Source organism: Lemur catta, chromosome 5, assembly GCF_020740605.2.
Source record: "Lemur catta isolate mLemCat1 chromosome 5, mLemCat1.pri, whole genome shotgun sequence".
NCBI lineage: Eukaryota > Metazoa > Chordata > Mammalia > Primates > Lemuridae > Lemur > Lemur catta.
In genome coordinates, this window is record NC_059132.1 from 15,548,496 (window position 1) to 15,568,955 (window position 20,460).

Genomic DNA, 20,460 nt, shown 5'->3' on the forward strand with positions numbered 1-20,460 from the left:
TATTGCCTTCCCTTCACCAATACTGCACTGAAAGCAGACATCATTAATTAATGAAATACTTTTAGAGAGATTACATTGGAGCAAGAGAGAAGGAAAGAAAAAGCATATATTAAGTATTAACCACATGCTCAACAACTTGGTAGTTATGATTAACAAAACATTACAGAGAGGTTAGCTGAGGCTCAGAGAGGCCATGTCATTTCCCCAAAGCCACACAGTTAGTTTGTGGTGACATTGGAATGTACATCCATGTCTCTGTGTTCCCAAAGTCCATAATCTTTCAACTAGAATTTAACTCAATGCAAATAGAATATTTATTGAGTGCTCGCTATGCTAGGATATGGCAGCGAGCAAAGCAGACACAGTCTTTGTGCTCGTGGGCCCATAACCTAGAGGAGAAAACAGACATTGTGAAGGTGAGCATGGTGTGATGAGTGGCAGGTAAGGCGAAGTTCATACAATGTCCATAAACGCTTCAGGTAATGAGGACAAATAAATGTGGGCCTCTCTGCCCTAGAGTTCATTACGCTACAGGTTAAGCTTGCTCACATAGGTGGCCTGGAAATGTGACCAGCCCTGAGGCATTATTTCTGTGGGACGATCCATGATGCATTCTAAACTGATATATAAACAACTTTGGGAGCACGGCAATGCTTGACATTGGTACTTGGTTTTTATGTGATGTTTTAATGCAACAGCAGCAGATTTATCTTTCTCATTAGGTTCTGCTGAGTATAAAAAATAAAATTAGTGTCAGCATGTATTTCTAGAAAGTAGACTAATTGAAGATGGGAGGATCAATCAAACCACAGAGATTAATTATTGAGTATCTGCTCGGAGCTGGGCACCGTGCCCGGGCAGTGTAGAAATACAGGAGAAACGTACGACTGGATCAGCCCAACCCTTGGAGAGTCTGTAAACCAGATATGGGATACCCAACAAAGAGCACTTCCAGTAAGTGCTAGCGTGCGTCAAATTTCAAAGAGATACAGGTGGACACATGTCCGTGGAATGGGCCGGGTGGGTCAGAAATAAGGAAAATTAACCCAAGTTTCAAAAGATAGATATGATGTAAATATTCAGAGAAAGTTCATTGTATGAGTTAACCATGGACAGAGGCAGAGGACAAGATGAATAGACTACTGAAGCCAAAGATTAGCACTGGGAATGCTGGGAAGTAAGGTGTCCATGGTGATAAGACAATAGCTCGTCTTAATAACTTTTGCATCCCCAGTGCCTAGCATGGTGCCTGACAGACGGTAGGTGCTCAGTTAATGCTTAGTGAGCTGTTGGACAGAAAGATATTGCCTTAGTTGAAAATGGAAATAACAATAAAAACTGCTAGTCTTGTCTCAACATGTGTCAGAAAGGCCTAACGTGACAAGAGCAAATGTCAAACTGCACGTAATTCAGTACGAAATTCTATGATAAAGCCAAAAGTTATCAGAAAGCAGCAGAGGAAGTGACTCAGATGAGGCTGCCAGAATCGAGGATGATTTCTTAATGGAGGGGAAATTGGGTTGGGCCTATTAGGAAAGGCGAGGTTTGGCTTTCAGGGGTCACAATTTGGATGTCCATACGGACAGGGTGGATGATACAGGAGTGTGAATCCCGTCATCTAGAAAATAACGGGAAGTCGTGGGACTGTGAGTTTGATGAAATAACTCTGCAAGACGAACAAAATGCATCTGTGGGCGAGATTCAGGTTGTGAGCCACCAGCAGGAGACCTTCAGGACAGGTAGGAAGAAGAAGAGTGCCTTCCAGGTGGAAGAAACACGGTAAATGACAAGGCAAGAAGAGCGAGCATGAAGGCTTGGCGGGAGAGTGGGAGAGGCCGGCCTCCTGGAACACAAACCGCTGACTGAACACAGTAGGAAATGCACTTGGGGATAAAAGCGAAGCTGAGTTTAAATCCCAGGAGGAGGAGAAGGCAATAAATACAGAGTCAAAGATGACTTTAGCAATCTAGGTTGCTTGGAAAAACTATGCTGAAATTAAACTTTATTTTCCACTCTGGACTGCTAAATCAATTGTGCTGATCTCTAAGACCAAAGTTATCTAAAATTTCCCAGGATGATGTCCACTCTAGAACTCTGGGATTGTCGGCTGGAAGCTGCCCAGGTGCAGGCCTTGGCCGCTGTTCCCAGACTGTATGTGACAGCTGAGACTGTGGATCAGAAGCATCCTCCAAATCAGAGCACCTCCTGCCTCACTTAACTCATTTCACTTACGGATTTACATTTACACCAGTTGAGCAAATCAAAGTTATGGTTCCCTCAGTAACTATAACCTGGACCAAACATAGCTATATTTTTCTGCTGCTGAGAGGGCTTTTAACTCATGCCTCCCAACTGCGAAGGGGAGATCTAATTCAAACATTATGCAAGAAATGCTTTTCAGAAAGCAAGCGGCTGGCCCAGTGAAGGTTTAGAGTGTAAACGGCTGTTCCTTTCAACAAGGGCTTTTGTGCATTGGCTCCCTGCAGACAGAAACCTTCCCGAGTCCCCCCACAGTCTTGGAGGGGGAACAGACAGGTACCTGCTCTGTCTCTCCATTCCTGCACGCTGCCACACCATTCATGGGTCAGAGCTCCGCTCTGTGACTGCAGGTGGCCAGCGTTGGCCAGGGGACCAAGCAAGGCCAGGACTAAGGTGAGGGCGTAATGCAAGTGAGACACTTGTCTAAGGGACAAAATTAAAGGGGTGCCAAAAACTCAGGAATCAAGACAAAATGGAATGTAATATTTTTCTTTAAAATGTAAAAACTAATGCAAAAACTCCATGGTGAACAAAATATCAAAATATTGATTTTTTAAAATATCACATTAAAATATTATTTGACTTGATCATTGAATTTTGGGGGGCCCCTTACACTTTGCCCTCACCCCCAGGCAAGTGCCTCACCCTCCTCCTGGGCCTGAGAGGCCGTGAAGAAGGGTGTGGGATTGAGGACGGGAAGGAGCAAGTTTGGGGAAAACGTCATGGGTTTGGCTGCAGGCAGGCTCCTTTAAACTTTGGTCATGGCATATAAAGGAATATTGAAGACCACCCCAAGAAGTATTTCTAGTTGGTGCTGATAGAACAAAATGTGTTGCATTATTAAGTTTACTGGAGGCAGTTCTAGTCAACTATCAACAAAAGCTGTTTTCTAAGTTTCCAGATGGTCCCTTGAGAATAGACAACTCAAAGACCATCCAGTGAGCAATACCAAACCAACCATTTCCTAAGCCCACCAGGCAAAGATCAGTTGACATTCAAGCCCCACACCCTGGCCTAGGAATCACCGCATGGACTGGGCTCAAATAGCCCAGTGAGGGCCTTGAGGACAGCTCCCGTGCTCCTCCATGTCCCCAGCCCCCAAAGCCCCGTCCGGGGTTAGCACATGCTACATGCTGGCTTCATCACGTCATTGCCCAACTGCTCATTTGGTAGGAGGTTACGTTGGCCTTCTGACTGGCTGAGGCAGTTAATAGTTAATGATCATTTTGCAAGTGGAATCCTCTAGTAAGGCTAGTCATTTGTCTGTGGATTTTGTGGTCTTGACTCATAAAGCAAAAAAAAAAAAACACCCTGAGCTGTCACCTCCCTTCACGCTGGAACAGGTGTACCTTGTGGAACTGCTCACCTTCCACACTCATTCTTTGTCAGTCATCATCTCTTAAATTCTTCAAAAATAAGCTTTTTAAAGACTTTTTAAATTTTGAAATCACGTTAACCTCATAGAAAAGTTGCAAAAATGGTCCAGAGAGTTCCTACAGACCTTTACCCAGCATTCCCTAACGTTAACCTCTTACATAGCCTGAGTACAGTGATCGAACCAGGAATTCACACTGGTCCGATACTACTCACTAAACTACAGACTTTATTCTAATTTTGCCAGTTTTCTTTCTAACGTGCATTTTCTGGCCCATGCTCCAATTCAGGATTCCATGCTGAATCCAGTTGTCTTGTTTCCAATCTGTGACAGTGCCTCAGTCTCTCCTCATCTTTCATGACCTTTCCTTTTGAAGAGGACTAGTCTGTTATTTTGTACTCCTCAATGGGGGTTTGCTGAAGGTCTCTCTCATCCGATTTTTGGCAAGATTCCCACAGGAGCCATGTGAGCCCTTCCCAGTGCATCGTAGCAGGAGGCCCGTGACGCTGATGCTCGTTGCTGGGGAGTCCCCTGTCTTCACTGGCTACGATGGTGTCGGTCAGGTTCTCCACTGCAAAGTCACTGTCTTTCCCTGTGCCACTAATAAGTGGATACTTTGGGAAGATGCAAATACTCTGTCTCTCATCAGACTTTTGCCCATTACTTTTAGTAACCATCAATGGTTCTTCCTCGTGACAATAAATACCGCGTTGTTTGCCTAATCAAAAATCAACTTTTCATAATTTTTGAACCCTACTTAAGGTCAAAGCCTGCTGAGGTGAAGGATGAAAATCTCTCTGTCAAGCCTGCCTTCCCCACGTTTTGGGACTAGACATCTAGTTTAGGCACAAGAAATCCACGGTACCCACGACATGCCATCCCCACCCCTTGCCTACGGCAGGAATCAAGGCTCCCTTTCTCACTGGCCTACGTAAGACCTCAAAATTCTCAGCACTATTAGGGAAGAGGCCACTGCCTATCATGAAGAATTGCCATGAGAAATGAAACCTATCTCCCCCCTCCTCCATCTAGGCTGGGTGTTTAGTTTGCCTTACAATGGCCACATCCCTGGAGTGAACCGTCCTTGACCAGTCCCTTGAGGACTCTTAGACAGCAGCAGATGTAGAGCCCACTGGGGAGGAGAGACGTGCACAGGCAGCTCCCCTGGGCCTCCGGGTTTTCCTTGGTTTGAACCATTGTTTTGAGTCCCTGGCAGTGGTGTGAGGGTGGATGTTTGTCAATTGGCTCTACAGGAAGAAAAAGACAAAGGTCTGGAGATATACATATAACATTTGCCAATTTCCATGGCAAGAACACGCCCTTCATGGCAGATTTCAAGGCACAGCGGCAGAGCCTTAAACAGCATTTCCACCACGCAGACACGAAAGATGTAAACAGCCTCAAACACATAGCTAAGAGTAAAATACAGCAAGATAATAGGGGGTTTTTGAAGTTTGAGGATTTATTATCCTGATTTTAATATAGTTTATTTAATTATAGATTTCTATAAATTTTTAATAATGGCAGTTAGTTAACAACTGCCTCACAAAATTTCCAAAAATTTAACACATGGTTCTCCTGAGCTGGTATGAGCCAACTCTCACCCACCGCCCCACAAGCTCACTTCTTGAGCTCTGAAGTTCTGAAATACCTGCCAGGAGCCCCTAAAAGAGCAGGATGACTCCTTGCTCCAGTCTCTCCAGGAACCCCCATGGGGCCCTGATGCCCTGCAGGGGGGCTGGACTCCAGCAGGGGCCTCTGCCACTCCTTGGCAAGCTTTCTGCAGAGCTGAGAGGCTCCAAGGCACCTGGCTGCCACCAGGCCTCACTTGAGGGTTGCCTTCAATGCCAATGCAGCTACAGAGTCCTCTCCAGGCTCAGTCCCTGTCTGCCATTCTCCCAGGAAGTCACTTGGCCCTTTGCTGTCCTTAAATGAATTATAGAGATGTTCAAGGAATACCCTGAGATAGTGGATGGAGCCTAAGAGGGAAGGGGAACAGAAAGGGAAGAAGGAAAGCCACATACATGAGGCACGGATTACACACCAGGGAGAATGCTGGCTGTTTTCACAGGTGCTCCTGTTTACGGCCAGCCTGACACACCTGGGGGAAGAGAAGCCCCGTTTTACACAGAGACTTGCCCAAACCCCACAGCAGTTAGAAAAGGAGCTAGGATGAGTCCCCGGCTCTGCTCACTGCCATAGCCCCCACTTCTGGAATAGAGCACAGGATAGGCGTTCTCTGAACATCTGCAGAGCGGATACAAGATCGCAGCCTGGCTCCAGAGCTCGTGCTTTGACCTCCACCCAGGAAACAATGCGGGGAAGTGCTGTTAACCGGGGAAGGGTAAACGTGAAGTGGGAGAAGACAAAGTTGAGTTTGGAACAAGAGGGGGTGATTCCCTCTAGGTTCGGCCTCTTACTAACTCTCTCACCTCGGCTGGAAATGCCACCCAGCCTCTCTCTGAGGCTCAGCTACCTCCCCAGTGAAATGGGGATGAAAAAACCTACTCCACGTGGGGGCCAGAAACAAACAGCTGTGATGTGTGAGAAGGCACTGTGTGGGTCACAAGGTGCTGGGAGAGTGTACAGCATGTCATTCATGGGAAGTCTTCCACTGGCCTTGGAAGGGCACATTTAACTCCATGGACCCCAGAGGAGGCACAAGGTGTAAAAACAAAATGGCCCTGGACACAGCAGAAGGTACAGGAGTGTCGTCCACCTCACCTTTAAGTTTGGGGCATAATTAGCTACTCTCTGGAATGCATCACAGACAGAAGAATTTCAGTCTTGTCTACCCGCCTTGTATTTGTAATACGGGGTGGGGCAGATAGACTAGGAGAAAACCCTGCAGCTTTTGCAGGGTGGTATTGATTCCTGGGAATTAAATAGTAATGCAAGAGGTGGCAGCAGCCTCCCTTCAACCTGCCCTTCAATAGGGCAGGCTGCCTGGGATTATCAGAGATCCCACAACCCAGGGTGGCCACAGGAGCGTTTCAGAAGGCACAGACTGGCAGGGTGGGCTCCTTTCCCCACAGTAGGTCAGGGGCAGGGCTGGGCCAAGAATGCCCAACAGTCTAGATGACTCCTGCTCTTGCCACAGTGCCCTCCCCACCCACCAGGACCCTAACGGAGCTGAGATACAGATGCCCTTGGCTGTCCTTGTCTGATCCTCTTTAAAGGAGGGACACAGGCATGTGTGCATGTGTGTGCACATGTATGTTCAACACATCAGACATTTTACCGTGGGAGAGTGGAAATGGGAGTGGAAGATGGGGATTAAAGGTAAGAACTTGTTAAATAAAATTACAGGAGTCTGTTGTTTTGCACTGAGCTCCTGTACTATGTCCCAACAGTTCAAACCAAAATGGAGTCACTCGTGCTAAGTGCCCCATGATCAAATGGAAAATTTAAGGAAAGAGGAAAATCCTCCAAACAGAACAGGTTTTTCTTAAAAACAGGAGGTTCAAAGAAATCAGAAAGGGCCCAGCCAACCTGAGCTGGCATGATAAAGAAGTCTCCTCTGCTTTAACCCTAAAAGGAACATAACCTGAACTAGCCTGATGTTGACCAACCTGCTTTTTTGTATCATTCTATTTCCTTGTTCCTGCTCAAGCTACCGTATAAAAACCAGCTGTTCTGCTATGCCCACGAGAGCTCCTCTGTTTTTCAGATGGGATGCTGCCTGATACATGAATTGTGAAAAAGAGCAATTAGATCATTAATTATGAAAAGAGCCAATTCAATCATTAAGATCACTTTGATGAAAATTTTCTGACAAAATGCACACACATACACACAAAATACAAGGGAGGGCTTTGCACAGACCAACCAGGATGATGCGTCATGAACTGAGGAGTGCGATCAATGCAGCTCTCTCTACCTGACATCCAAGGGAGGGCAAAAGATGAAAGAGAATACCGCACTCGCACCCAGAACAGAGGCCTCCAGGGAGAAATCAGGCCCTGCCACTGATTTGAGTGAGTCACATGCATTTATTTATTCACTGTGCCAGGATGCGCGAGGGGGGCAGGTAGAGCATCAAGATCTCCATCCTCACAGCACTTCCAGTTCCCCAGGCAAATAGACAAGTCCACAGAGGGTGACAACACAGGTGCTGCGAGGAAGCAGCACAAGACCTGCTCCTGGGACCACAGCAGAGGTGGGGAAGAGGATTAGAGAAGTCTTCCTGCAGAGAGTGACATTTAAGCTGACTTCTGAGCATTAGGTAGGATTTAGCTGGGCTAAGAGCGGAGGCGACGCGTTGGGGCATTGCAGACAGTACAGGCGGCAGCCAAGCCGTGAGAGTGCAGCACATCTGAGTAATTGAGAGGCTTTTTAGCGGAGCAGGAAGATGGAGAGTGTAGGTGGGACTCGCAAGAGGTGGGGCTGAGAGGGTAAGCTCTGCAAAGTGGGGGGACACCAGCTCCTGCTCGCACGCCTGGCAAGGGGGTGGGGCACAGCCAGGGGAGGATAACAGAACCACTGGTGCTGGTATCAGCGTGAACACAGGGTTATGGAAACACAAACAAGAAAGTCCCCATTTCTACCTGAGGGCAGGGGGAAGGGGAGGGAAGAGGGAATAGAATTGAGAAAATCTCAGATTTAGCTGAGCTGAACCTAAAAAGGAGTTTAAGGGTCTACCTGCATGGAAAGGATGGGAACTTGGAAGAACATTCCAAGCAAGATAAACTGCACAAGCAAAAGCCCTCCCTACCAGTATCTAAGTTGATAAATAAAAATATCAGAACCCTCAAACCATTCATGACTAATATAGTACCTGGGGTAAATCTCCCCATGTTTAGTCAATAGACTCAAAGAATTTTTCTAAAAAGATGATTCTGGGCATTCCTTACCTCCATGATTCAGATACAACCAACACCTTTTCCTCTTCAGAATTAGGAGTCATCTTTACCCACTTTCTGATTGCTAAGCAGGGTACAAAATGATGATTCTCCTTTTTCTTAGAGGAATGAAACATAAAAGCAAAAACCCTGTCTTAAGAGGGGAAAAAACCAACTCCCTCTGGGTCTGGCGCAAAATTAAATTTTATGAGTTACTCAGCAGCCGGCAAGGCACAGAACGAAGCCAGTGTGAAACCGCCTTTCAAAGTAACTGGAGTTGACAACTAAACTTGCTCAGTGAGGGGGAGAAAAGGAGTTAATAGAGGCAGAAGTCAGGCTTTTTATCCTTCACCTGAGCTGGTCCTTTTCATATGCTAAGTGCAACTCCAGCAAGCTGGGTGAGGGAATTTAACACTATCATTAAAAAAATCAACACAGGGCTAAGGCAGACGTCTCCTCCTGAGTCATATGCCACCTGGGGTTACAAAGAATAAGGTTAGCTTGCTGTGCTGGGCTGTAATTACCCAAATAATGACAATGAATTGAAGACAAGCATCCTTTCCCATCCCCCAAACGCAGAACCCCCCAAAACCTAGACTTGGCTTCCTGCGCTATAATTGCTAAATTTCCACTGGATTGGTAGGTGGACATAATCTCCATGCTTGGGGTGGGACAATGGGTGGTTCCATGGTGCCAGCCTAGAGCCAGTAAAAAATGGCTATGCCATTATTGGAAGAAAGCATCCAAACAACCGGAAGCCTATTTTATTTGTTTTCTTCCAAATTTCTAATTCTGAGAAGTTGGTGCCTGTAGAAAACAAACAGCAAGCACATCCTATGGTCTGGCTTTTCTAAGTCATATCTTTGCACACGCCATGGCCCCACTATTCCACGAAAATGAATTTATGAGTACAAATGAATGTATTTGAAGTCTTTGCCATTTTGTGGTTTATTAAATGCATAGTGGAAAAAGCTAGATTTTACAGACTGGAGAAGGCTCTTCAATTAAAAAGGTAAAAGGACAATCAATGAAAGAGCCAAGCTATTCCTCCATTCCTAGTAAATACTAAAGAAAAAATAAGTCACGTTAGAGCAGTGGTTCTCCAAGCATGGTCCCTGGATTAGCAGCATCAACATCACCTGAAAACCTGTTAGAAAAATAAGTTATTGGACCCCACCCTCCAGAGCTGAAGATCAGAAATGTGTTTCAACAACTCCTCCACGTCACTGGGGTGCCCCTCAAGTTCGAGACCTTTTGCACTAGGACTGTGGTCCTTCACCTTGGCTGCCCATTATCACCTGTTTGTCATCACCTTCTCATCGCAATGGCCCCACCAACCCTAGACCAAATAAATCAGAATGCTTAGGGTGAGGTCTAGGCACTGCTGCTTTTAACAAGCTCCCCGGGCGATGTGAACATGCAGTCCAAGTTGCCAGCTGCTATATGCTAGAACAAGAGAGATCTACTTTTGGATACTTTTGGGCTTCTGATTTTCAGTTTAGCTCAAAGTCATCATGGCCACTGAATGAGTCCTATTCGTCGAAGAGGCTTTTGAGAAGAGGAGAGAGATTCCCATCCTCACGAGCTGGAGAGGTGAGATCTGAAGCTCAGCAGAAGCAACAAAATTTGTACCAAACTCAGTGATGATAACAGTATTTAATCACTCATCCAGCAAAGACAGTTGCTCACCTTGAGAAGGGGTGGGCTGGTCCCCACAGTCAGAATTCATTATAAAAGCAATGCACTCAGAGCCAGGAAAGAGTGACACTGCGCCTCCCACACACCTCAAGTCCAGATGCCACAAGCCCCCACGGGGAGCTCAGAGCCTCCCACTCATTTCTCGGCTTTGAAGCCCTAAGTACTAGGGTGTGTAAGACAGCAGCCTCTTCTCACCAGTGTCTGGTGTTATGGAATGTGCAAAACGATGACAGCTGGTCACAGCAGAACTCTAGGGGGCCACTGTCTTGGGATAGGCAGAGCCTCAGTATCCTGCTTTGCAAATAAACTGTGAACTGGGGCTATCCTTCTACCCAAATCAGGAACTTGACCATCAGCCCATTATAGCTGGGTTCCTCAAACTGGGGTACACTGTCATATTCCCAAGGATCTATGATTTTTTTTCCCCATTAAAAGGGGTGTGAGTATTATTGAAATGTAAAAAAAAAAACAAAAAAAAAAAAACCAAAAACATTGCAAACTGGCTTTCTGGCTTTTCAACCAACATTCTTTAGGATGTTACTACAGAAATGATGGCCAACCCTCATGTTTCTACACTATAAGTAAGAGTAAGACCAAACTCTCCCTTAAAAAAACAACAAGAAAAGATCAAATAGCAAAGTCTGGAACCAGCTCAACAGCCAACTAGTGAATGTGGTTACAGAAACAACGTCATCATCCTAACATCATCACCTGAACGAATCTTGAGTATCTAAACTCTTGGATATTACACTCTCTTTCCGTAAAACAAGGGTGGGGATAAGAAGCAAAAGAGAAGAAAAGGCCAAGTCTTTGTAACCCCTGCACCCGTGGTTCCACAGACTCTGGAGTCTGACTGACCTGGGTTTGCATTTTGACCCTGACATTTATTTGCTGTCTAGCCTTGAACGTTAATTAAAAATCTATGAATTTTAATTTTTTCATTTATAAAATGGGAATAATGAGCCTTAGTATCTAATCTAGAATCAGGGTGAGCAGAGAGAATGCACAGATTGCATTTAGCACAGTGTCTAGAAACCAACCAATAAAGTAACAACTGTAATAAAACATTATTCACCCTTCAATACTGCTGAAGTTTTATCACCTTTGCGAAGGTTTCCTTGACAAAAATGCTTACACACACACACACACACTGTCCTTTATAGCTCTTGCACCCCCTCTAGATTTTAGTCGTCATACTGTATAACAATTGCTTATTTGCATATCTGTATAGATTTTCCTAAGGAAAGAGACCATGCCTTTAAAATGTCCCCAATGCCTGGCATCGACCTGGTGCATCATATGCATTTCTAAGTGAATGAGTGAACGAATGAATGAATGAATCAAGCTACTGCATTTGCCTAGTAATAAGATAAGAAGCAGCTTAGTTAGGATGGTTAAGAATAGAAACGAAAAGACAGGAGAGACAGCCCACAAGGAAATGGGTAACAAAGGCTGACTCTGGGACGTGAGCAGTAAAGGAACGCTGCTCTGCAGAGCTCTCTAATTGTCGTCAGTCCCAGATACAGTTTATCCAGACAGCTCTTCTCTGAGGATTTTCTAGGGAGGAAGAGAGGGGGGCAATGCTCACACAAACACTTAGAAAAGATTTGTTGGTTGCTTGGGCCTACGTAGTCCTCTGAGACCAGCCCCAGCTAAGGCCAAAGTACCTCCTGGACATTGCTCCAGGACAAGGTGGAGTTGCCAAAGGAACCCGGGTCAAGTCAAGAACCCTCACCTGCCTCTTCCAACCCGTAAGAATTCTAGGCCTGTGTCTAATCACTACCTCTTCACGTGGCTTATCGTATTCCGCAGATTCTGCCCTTTGGAAGCCCTCCCCTCACTCCCACTGAGACTTTCTTTTTGGTTCCATCCCCGCCTAATCTCGGAATGACGTCTACAAAGTACACATTGTCTTCACGCACAGCCATCTCCCTGCCACCATCCCACTCTGTGCCCTATCGCTTCAGTCTGAGGCTGGGCAATGTGCTCATCCAGGAACAGTCAATCATTTTAACCATTGCAGAAAATGACTGGAGAAACAAACCCAAGGAAATCAGCTACGAAAGCAGATAAGAGCATTTGCTTGGCTGTGTAGGCATAGGAAACTCCCCCGCCCACCCCTGCAGGGCAGGGCCTGAGTAAATGGACAAGCCATCCACTGGTTCACCAGTGTCCACACCTACACTCTGAGAAAGCCTGCCCAACAAGACCTAGGGCGACACAACGTTCCACGCTGAACTCCAGTCCCCAAGCCATCTTTCACAGCAATGGGGCTTAGTCACGGGAAAGTAGGGCTGCCGAGCAAGCCCTTGACTTTTATCTTTAGACTTCTGCTGGTATTCATCAGCATCAATATTTTAGAACTTAATCAACTCAGGCCTAGTCTGAGTCCAGGACAGCTACATCACTGAGGGGACTCACCGCATCCTGACAGCTGAGGACCTCCAGGATGCTGTTGAGCAGTTCCACGCAGTACTTCTTCTCCAGGACCTGGTGCTGCATGTCATCCTTCTGTTCCAGCAGCTCCTTCAGCTCTTTGGTGATGACAGGAAGCAGAATGTCCCGGCACTCTGGAACGAAGACAGTTCAGAGGCATGTGTACTTCCTCATTTTTTTAGTTTCTTTTCTTTCTTTCATATATATGTAAAATTTCCCATCAAATAAATTATTCATGAATATATTCTCCTTATAAAGAATTAAAATATTAAAGATTAGGTTAAGATTTCCTCGGAACATCATTTACAATTCTGATCCCTCCCCTAACCCTTGCTACCCAGAGGCAATCATTTTATTTAATAAAATAAAATACTGGTACTTTTATATATGTGTGTGCATGTGTGTTATATGTGTATATGTGTGTGTTTATATATAAATGTACCACTATAGTGTGAAACATCTATTGTCATTTTGATTTTACTTTTCATTTGAGTAAGTCATATTATACTGTGATTATAAGCCTTCAAGACCTCTTTATATGATTTTATGTATGTATCAGTATAAAACATACAGTGTCTTTTGTTTTGTTTCCTTGTTACAAAAGGGGACCATGCTATATGTATTACTGTGCATCTTGATGTTTTTTCACTCACTAACATTTCTTGGAGCATTTTTTATGTTATTACATATAGAGACCAACTTAATTACTTTTATCTGTTTTGTAGTACTCTCTATTATGGCTATATTTGTTTATTCCGCCATACCTGTATCAACGACAGGTTTCACTGGTATAAACAACGTTCTACTTGCATCCTTGGCACATTACTTTCATTTTAAAGAAATTAAAACTTTTGCAGAGAAGAGTATCTCTCCTGACACTGCTATCTTGGGAAATTTCTGGAAGGTTCTGAAGTCCTACACAGCTTTGTCTCTGTATTTCCCTTGAAAATAGAAAAACCTTGAGGGATCAAAGGAAAAAAAAATCCAAAAATGTGTCAAGCCATCTCTGCCCAGATGCTACTTGAACTGAGATGTGAATCATATGTACCAATATTTTACTTGAGTTCAATCCACCAAATAGATGTTGAACATCTTTGACGTGGAACGCACTGTATTTCCGGAGGTACAGAGATATGATATCATTCTTGCCCATTAGGTACATAAAATCTGACAGAAGTGATTATAAAACAAAACAAAACAATGAGCAATGGCAGAAGTTTGAATAGACAAAGGTGGGAAGAGGTAGAGGACACATCTTATTCTGTCAGCCCAACTACACTCCCTTCTTCTGGCACAGCACCCTGACTACACTGCGGGCGCTATCCTGCCATGGGCTATAATCCTGGGGAAGCCATTGTAGCTCCCTACCTTCCTCTGGGAAAGGGCCGGCACCTGACCCCAGTTAGAATGGCGGCCTGAAATCTGAATCTTGAGGGAATGTTAAGAACGGTAACTGCTGACATTACTAATATACTAATATTGGGTGCCTGCATTGTGCTAGGCACTGTGTCAAGTGTCGTGCATGAATGACCTCAGTTAATCACCCCAGTGACCCTAGGAGGTAGATACCATTATTTCTCCATTTTGCTGATGAGGAAACAAAGGGACCTGCCCTGTGTGTACAGCTAGTAAGTGGTGGACTCAGTGTAACTACAGGACCTGTGCTTTTAATCACTACTTGAAATGCACAGTCTCTCATGGAGCTCGGCTGTTGTCACAGAAGTGCCCTGAGAGGCTGTCCGTGGGTGCCTCATGCTTCCCTCTCCCTCCAGATTCTGGGTCTCTCCTCTCCTATGACTGGTCCCCAAGCTTCTCCTCTGATTCTGTAAGCTATTCCCAATCTTCCAAATGCATTTGTTTCTATTTAAATTTACCAGAGTAGGGTTCTCTTGCTTGCAGCCAAAGACTCCCAATTGGTGGAGTCATAAAATGCCATAAGGGTTTCAGAGGGAGACATGAGCTCTGGTTGGAAGGCTCATAGAAGACTTCACAGGCTCTAACAGAGTCCTGTTCCGTCTTGCAGAGCCCCAATCTCAGTTTTTTATCATATTCTAATTAGTATAATTAATGTCTATTCATCCCACCAAAGTGTAAGCTCCATGAGAACTAGACTAAAATTCTAGTGCCTAATACAGTGCCTGGGTCATAGCAGTGAATCCATAAGCCTTGGCTGAATGAACGGAAGAGGTGGCATTTGAGATGGTCCCGGACAGGTGGATAATATTGCTATAGGAAGAGTGGGGATTTAGAGAACAGTGGGTGATTCAGAGTACACAGATCTATGGTAAGTGGAATATTTTCTTGGAAGTAGAATAATGATAGATAACACTTAAAATAAGAGTTCTGAAATGCAGTAGGAGGTGTCAGTACTATGGAAACAGAAAATCATAGACAACAAAAACTTTCACTCAGCTTGCTTAAATTTGTAGATAAAATCATAGGCTGAGGGTTCAATGATACTTTATGAGAAATCTGGACTTAAGAAACTGTTGGCCTAAGGATCTTCAAGAAGGCTGGACACTGGGTTAGCCATTACCCTTTGTTTAGAGAAATAAGGGAGAAGGTTGAAGAGTATTTAAACACCAATTACTGTATCATTTAAGTGAAATCTATACTCAGTCCATATCCTGTCATCATAAAGTTGAGTTTTTATCCAGATCTATTTATCAAAAGGTATAAAAAATTTTTACAATGTTTGTTCAAAAGTTCGTTTTAAACGTTATCTTTAAGAGGACATGAACTTGTAACTTTGAAATGTTTTGTTTGCTAGAGGGAAATTATATGCATTAGAATGCTTGTTGTAGAAAAGCTAGGTGAGTTCATTTGAAGTGGTTAAATTCTTTGTCATTGGAAAATGAATAACCTCACCAAATTCATGATACTTGACTTCCCAATTATGCCTTTACTGATGTCGTCACAACTAAACCCAACCAGGAGATAAGAACTGTGCATTCTTCTATTGAGTTGGATGAGGATTGTAGTCTTCCTCTTTGAAAAGTAAAATCAGTAAGAGATTCTAACAGAGGAGATTTAAAACACAAAATCTTGTTTTTACACAGTTCTCTGGGCAAAATGGAGTCACCAAAAGATGTGCCTTAAGGAGATTTGTGTCGTTCTGTATCATTGCAGTGTGTGGGTGGGGTGGCTGAAGGAGATCAAGAGGCAGAGATCCATGCAGGTGCCATCGCAGTAACCCAGGGGACAACAACGAGAATAAAGTGCTGGAGACCCCCGACCCCAGAGTCCTCGCGTCTGACATGACATACTTGTCTTCTGCCGAAGCTAAAGATTTGATAAGCCTTTGAAGGAAGGTGATAAGAAACAAACCAGAGTGGTCAATTATCTGAAGTTTAACGTATAAGAAGAAGACAATATTTTAAGGCCTAAAATAGCCTTTTGTGACTCAAGATTAAAAACCTTTCAACACTCTCCCCATCTGCAAAATGAGATCCCTAGAACCTACAGGAAGGAGCTACGTAAAGGCAGGTAAAGAGCAGACCCATCCGTGCAGTTAATTAGCTCAGTCACCCATGCAGTCCACCGGATCTACTGAGGGCTCCCCACGTGCAGCCACTATTGGGGGATAGAAGGGAACGACCAGGGGTTCACTACGCATCACAGCAATGGAGCCAACAGAGACAAGAAACAGACTTGAGTAGACAAGAAAAAACACCTAATGCCTTTACCTCTTGGGAGTGGCAATTTGTTAGGAGTGGCCGTAAAACAGAGCAGTGGAATAACCAAGGTAAGGTTTTCCTTCAAAGTTCAGTCTGTTAGTACTCTAGTTGAGATAGCTCAGATAGATCCCACTACAAAGATATGAATCCAAGGGAAAAGGCCACTTGGGAGATTTTAGTGATCTTAATTGATATTAGATATTAATTTAGTGATATTAATGATCAACTTGGGAAGTCACTAGACTTTACATACTACTTAAAATTGAGCTAAATTAGTAGATTCTCATGGAAAGGTCTAGTAGTGAGTTCCCCATCACTAGAAGTATTCGAGCAGTAGGTAGCTGCCTACAGACAGGGATGCTGAGAAGGTAAGGTATCAGATGAAGGGTTGAGGTAAATGGTTGCTAAGCCCCATCCAAAATTCTAGGATTCTATAAAATATAGATTCAGGGAAAGTGGCAGGAAGAAGGATACTTTTACTAGGTGGAAAGCCCGTGGACACGTTTGCATTGCTCTCAGTGCACTGAGGCTGTGGGAGCTGCAGCCCAGGCCCCAGCAGAAGCAATGGTTTGTCAGTCTGAAAGCCAGTGGCTTCACAGTTAGCAAAACCAGCATCGCCGTAAGACGGAGGCTTCCGAGAGTCGGCAAGATTTTCAGCGAGGAAGCCATTAGTATCATGGCTAGTTCTTCAGAAAGTACTTAGTCTTCTCTCTAACCATGATTTCTCAGAAATGTCTAGCTCCTCTGTTTTTAGATGAAATAATTTTTCTCATTTGTAATTGGAGCTGTGAAATTATATTAGTCTGCAAAGCTTCGGGAAGCAGCATTTCTAAATTGTTGCTTGATTGTCGAGCAAACACGCAGAAATGGTTTAAAAGATAAATATTGCGAATACTAAATCAATCTTCATGGGCAGAGGCAATGAACACCAGGGGTCTGCAGACTCAAGCTGGGCTCCTGCCCCAGGTACCTGATGTCTGGCAAAGGCTGGGAGCTCTGCCACCAAGAGACAAGTCCAAATCGTAGCTCAGACCAGCCACAGAGGAATCTGCAGAGCTACTCAACTCTGTATTTTAATCATAAAGAGTTTTCCTTTGTCCAAGTGACTGCAGAGAGGAAAATGTAGTGTTTCTGGGCTCTGGTTTCTCCCTTCCTCAGTAAAGTTTTGTCCTGTGGCAGTCAGTGCATCCTAGCTGAATTCATACCCTGTTGAAGTGTGATGTGCTTTTGCAATTATCTTATGACTCAGGGACTCTACAAATAGGAAGACCCTTTTCCTCACCTGCTCCTTCCCAATATCAGCCCCATGGAAGGAACTAAATAGAAATTCTTTGCCCACTTTGCAAAACCACCTTGAAGTGCATCAGGCCAAAAGTACATCTGTGACCACTGCCACAGTCCCAGCTCCTGAGGGAAACGCTCCTAAGAACCACGTCTGAATTGACTATTGTCCCCGTAAGTCTGTTTCCTCTCCTCTGCTCTCTGAGTGCCGACACCCGCATCACACAGTCAACCAGGCAAAGCTGGGTACCATCTTTTCCTCTCTACCCCCAACACCCAGCCCATATCATGAAGTTATATCCATCCCATGCCCAAGCCAACTTCCTCCATGTTCTGTGCCAAGTCTCTCAACCTATCTCTCCACGCCATACACAGGGAGCCCCTGTGCTCAGGAAATTCTCCAGTAGCTTCCTATTGCCCTCGGGGTGTGTTTTATGAACTCTTTGGCATAGCAGAAGGCCCTCTGAGCAAGGCCTTCCTCATTCTCCACTCTTAGCACTTGCTACTCCTCCCCTCCCTCTCCGTGCTCCAGCCATGAGTGCTCCTTCTCTTGATTTTTTTCGGAATTTTTGCACGTTATTTTCTTTGCCTGGAATGCTCTCGTCCTACCCATCTTCACCCGACTAACTTTTTCTTGCCTTCTAGCTCTTAACTTAGATATCAAATCCCCTAGGACAAAGTTCCTGACACCCCAACTCTGACTTGGCTGACTCTTCTGTGTCCCCATAGCACCCAGAATATATTTCTATGGTACCATCTAGCACACTATGCGATCACGGCTTACACAATAGGACAACCAGTGAGAGCCTTGCTGTCGTCCCAGAAATGAAGCTAAGGCCCAAGCTGAGGACAAAAGGTGCTAATTATCCCACATTCAAAACTAAAATTGTCTCAGGAGTTGGAGTACACAGTCATTCCTCCAAGTTTCTTGAGAGGTACCAGTTTAGTAGCACCCTACGCCAACCTGGGTGCTTTCACCCCAGAACTGAGAGAGGGTCAGAGCCTCTGGATATAGGGCAATGCCAATGAAGAGATGTCATTATCCCTCTCCTCCCGGAAACTCAGGTTGAGAGAGGGAGGACCAAAAGGATCACTCATGAATGACAGGAAGACGAGACTGGCACCCTATATCCTGCTAGGGAAAGCTTTGCAAATCTATTATATGATCGCATGGACACCCTGGTTCCATCATCAGAATGGAGAGACTTTAGAACATTCTGGAGCATGGTCCACTGTGCTTTTCTGCCCTTCTCTTGCTGTTGGGGAAGAAGGTTAAACACAAGCAGTGGATTTGTGTGGGGGGCTCAGTCACATCCTCAGTGTGGGTGCCCACATTTCAAAGCCTGACTGCGGCCGCCTGCACGTGGGATTTCATTCCTCTCGCAGCCAGCCCCTGACTCTGTCTCCGGCACGGGTTAATCGACTCTTCAATCCTGTTCGATTTTCCACAGACTTTAAGGTGAAATTCACTTGGCTTTGGCCACGTTCCTATTGACTAAAAGTCAAATTCGGCTCAGCTCACCTCTCCTGGGGGACAGGGAGCCTGAGGTTGTCACGGCTCACGCTGTCCTCCCCGCAGCTGAAACCCCAAACTCTCCCCAGCAAGGCTGGGCAGTGTGAGCCCACCGCCGCCCGCTCGCCCACTTTTCCTCCATTCGGTTTGGGAGCATTTGAAGATGTCAGGGCCCACTCGGTGGGATCAATGAGACACACAGGAGGACCTCCAGACACAGTTCCAGTCTGACAGCGAGCAATTTGTTCTCACGGCCTCCCTCCTCCAGCCAGCGCGTCAGGAAGAAAACTAATCCTGCCCACTGGGAAATCAATAACTGCCCCCCAAGTTCATATTCCAGACCAGGTTACAAGCCTTTTACAACTCCGCTAGCATTTCCCCCGGCGCGCCCTTCAGCAGCGACTCATGATTCACTCTCCTCACCTCCCTGAAAACGCCTAATTACAAGATCCGGAAGCATCACTCATGCCCCCAGCCGGCCCCTACGACGCTCTAGAGCTCCACTTTATGAACCCTGAGGGCCAAAATATGTCTCCCCAGCTAAACAAACACAGCCTATTTAGAGATTTTAGAACTCAGCAACGGTTACAATTCTCTTCAGGTACCTTAGAAGGGAGAAAATATAATTAGGCAGTAAATCTTTAAGAAAGAAAGTACTTTCAGAATTTTATACTAGATACTCATTGAAAGCCCAAACCAAGCTCTTGCTTTTACCATATATCCTTTATATTTAACATAATATGTGATTTTGCACTAAACTTTTTTTTTTTTCCAAGACAGCGTCTCACTCTGTTGCCCTGGCTAGAGCACAGTGGCATAATCATAGCTCACTGCAACCTCAACCCCCTGGGCTCAAGTGATCCTCCTGTCTCAGCCTCCCAAGTAGCTGGGCCTATAGGTGTGTGCCACGATGCCTGGCTAATTTTTCTATTTTTTGTAGAAATGGGGTCTCACTTTTCTCAGGCTGGTCTCAAACTCCTGATCTCAAGTGATCCTTCTGCCTTGGCCTCCCAGAGTGCTAGGATTACAAGCATGAGCCACCGCACCCGGCCTGCACTAAACTTATAAGCAAGTGCCCTATAACAAGTTGGCTTATGCCATTTGGAAGCACAGTGACAGCAGGAAGGGTGGACTGACATATACTTGCTAGAATTTTTTAAAGGATATGAATATGTTGTATCAAAAAAATCAAATTGATTATAAATATAATTTGAAAGCTCTGATAGTCTATATGCAGTGTTTATATCCTTAAATATATGTATGTTTAAATATATATACACATACATATATACATAAATAGTCAATGAATACTTACTGGGCCAGGCACTGTTCTCATGGATATTATATTCTAGCAGGGTGTTATAAACAATGAAATAAAGA

At 44.8% G+C, this 20,460-nt stretch overlaps 1 protein-coding gene across 1 annotated transcript in view; it reads right to left on the reverse strand.

Moving 5' to 3' along the window:
• The window catches only part of DOCK2 (dedicator of cytokinesis 2), a 383,026-nt gene that overhangs the window by 235,819 nt on the left and 126,747 nt on the right, over positions 1–20,460 (reverse strand). Inside the window, exon 26 of the mRNA XM_045551201.1 lies at positions 12,595–12,743. Coding sequence (XP_045407157.1) covers positions 12,595–12,743 — 149 coding nt within the window. The remainder of the gene's footprint in view (positions 1–12,594; positions 12,744–20,460) is intronic.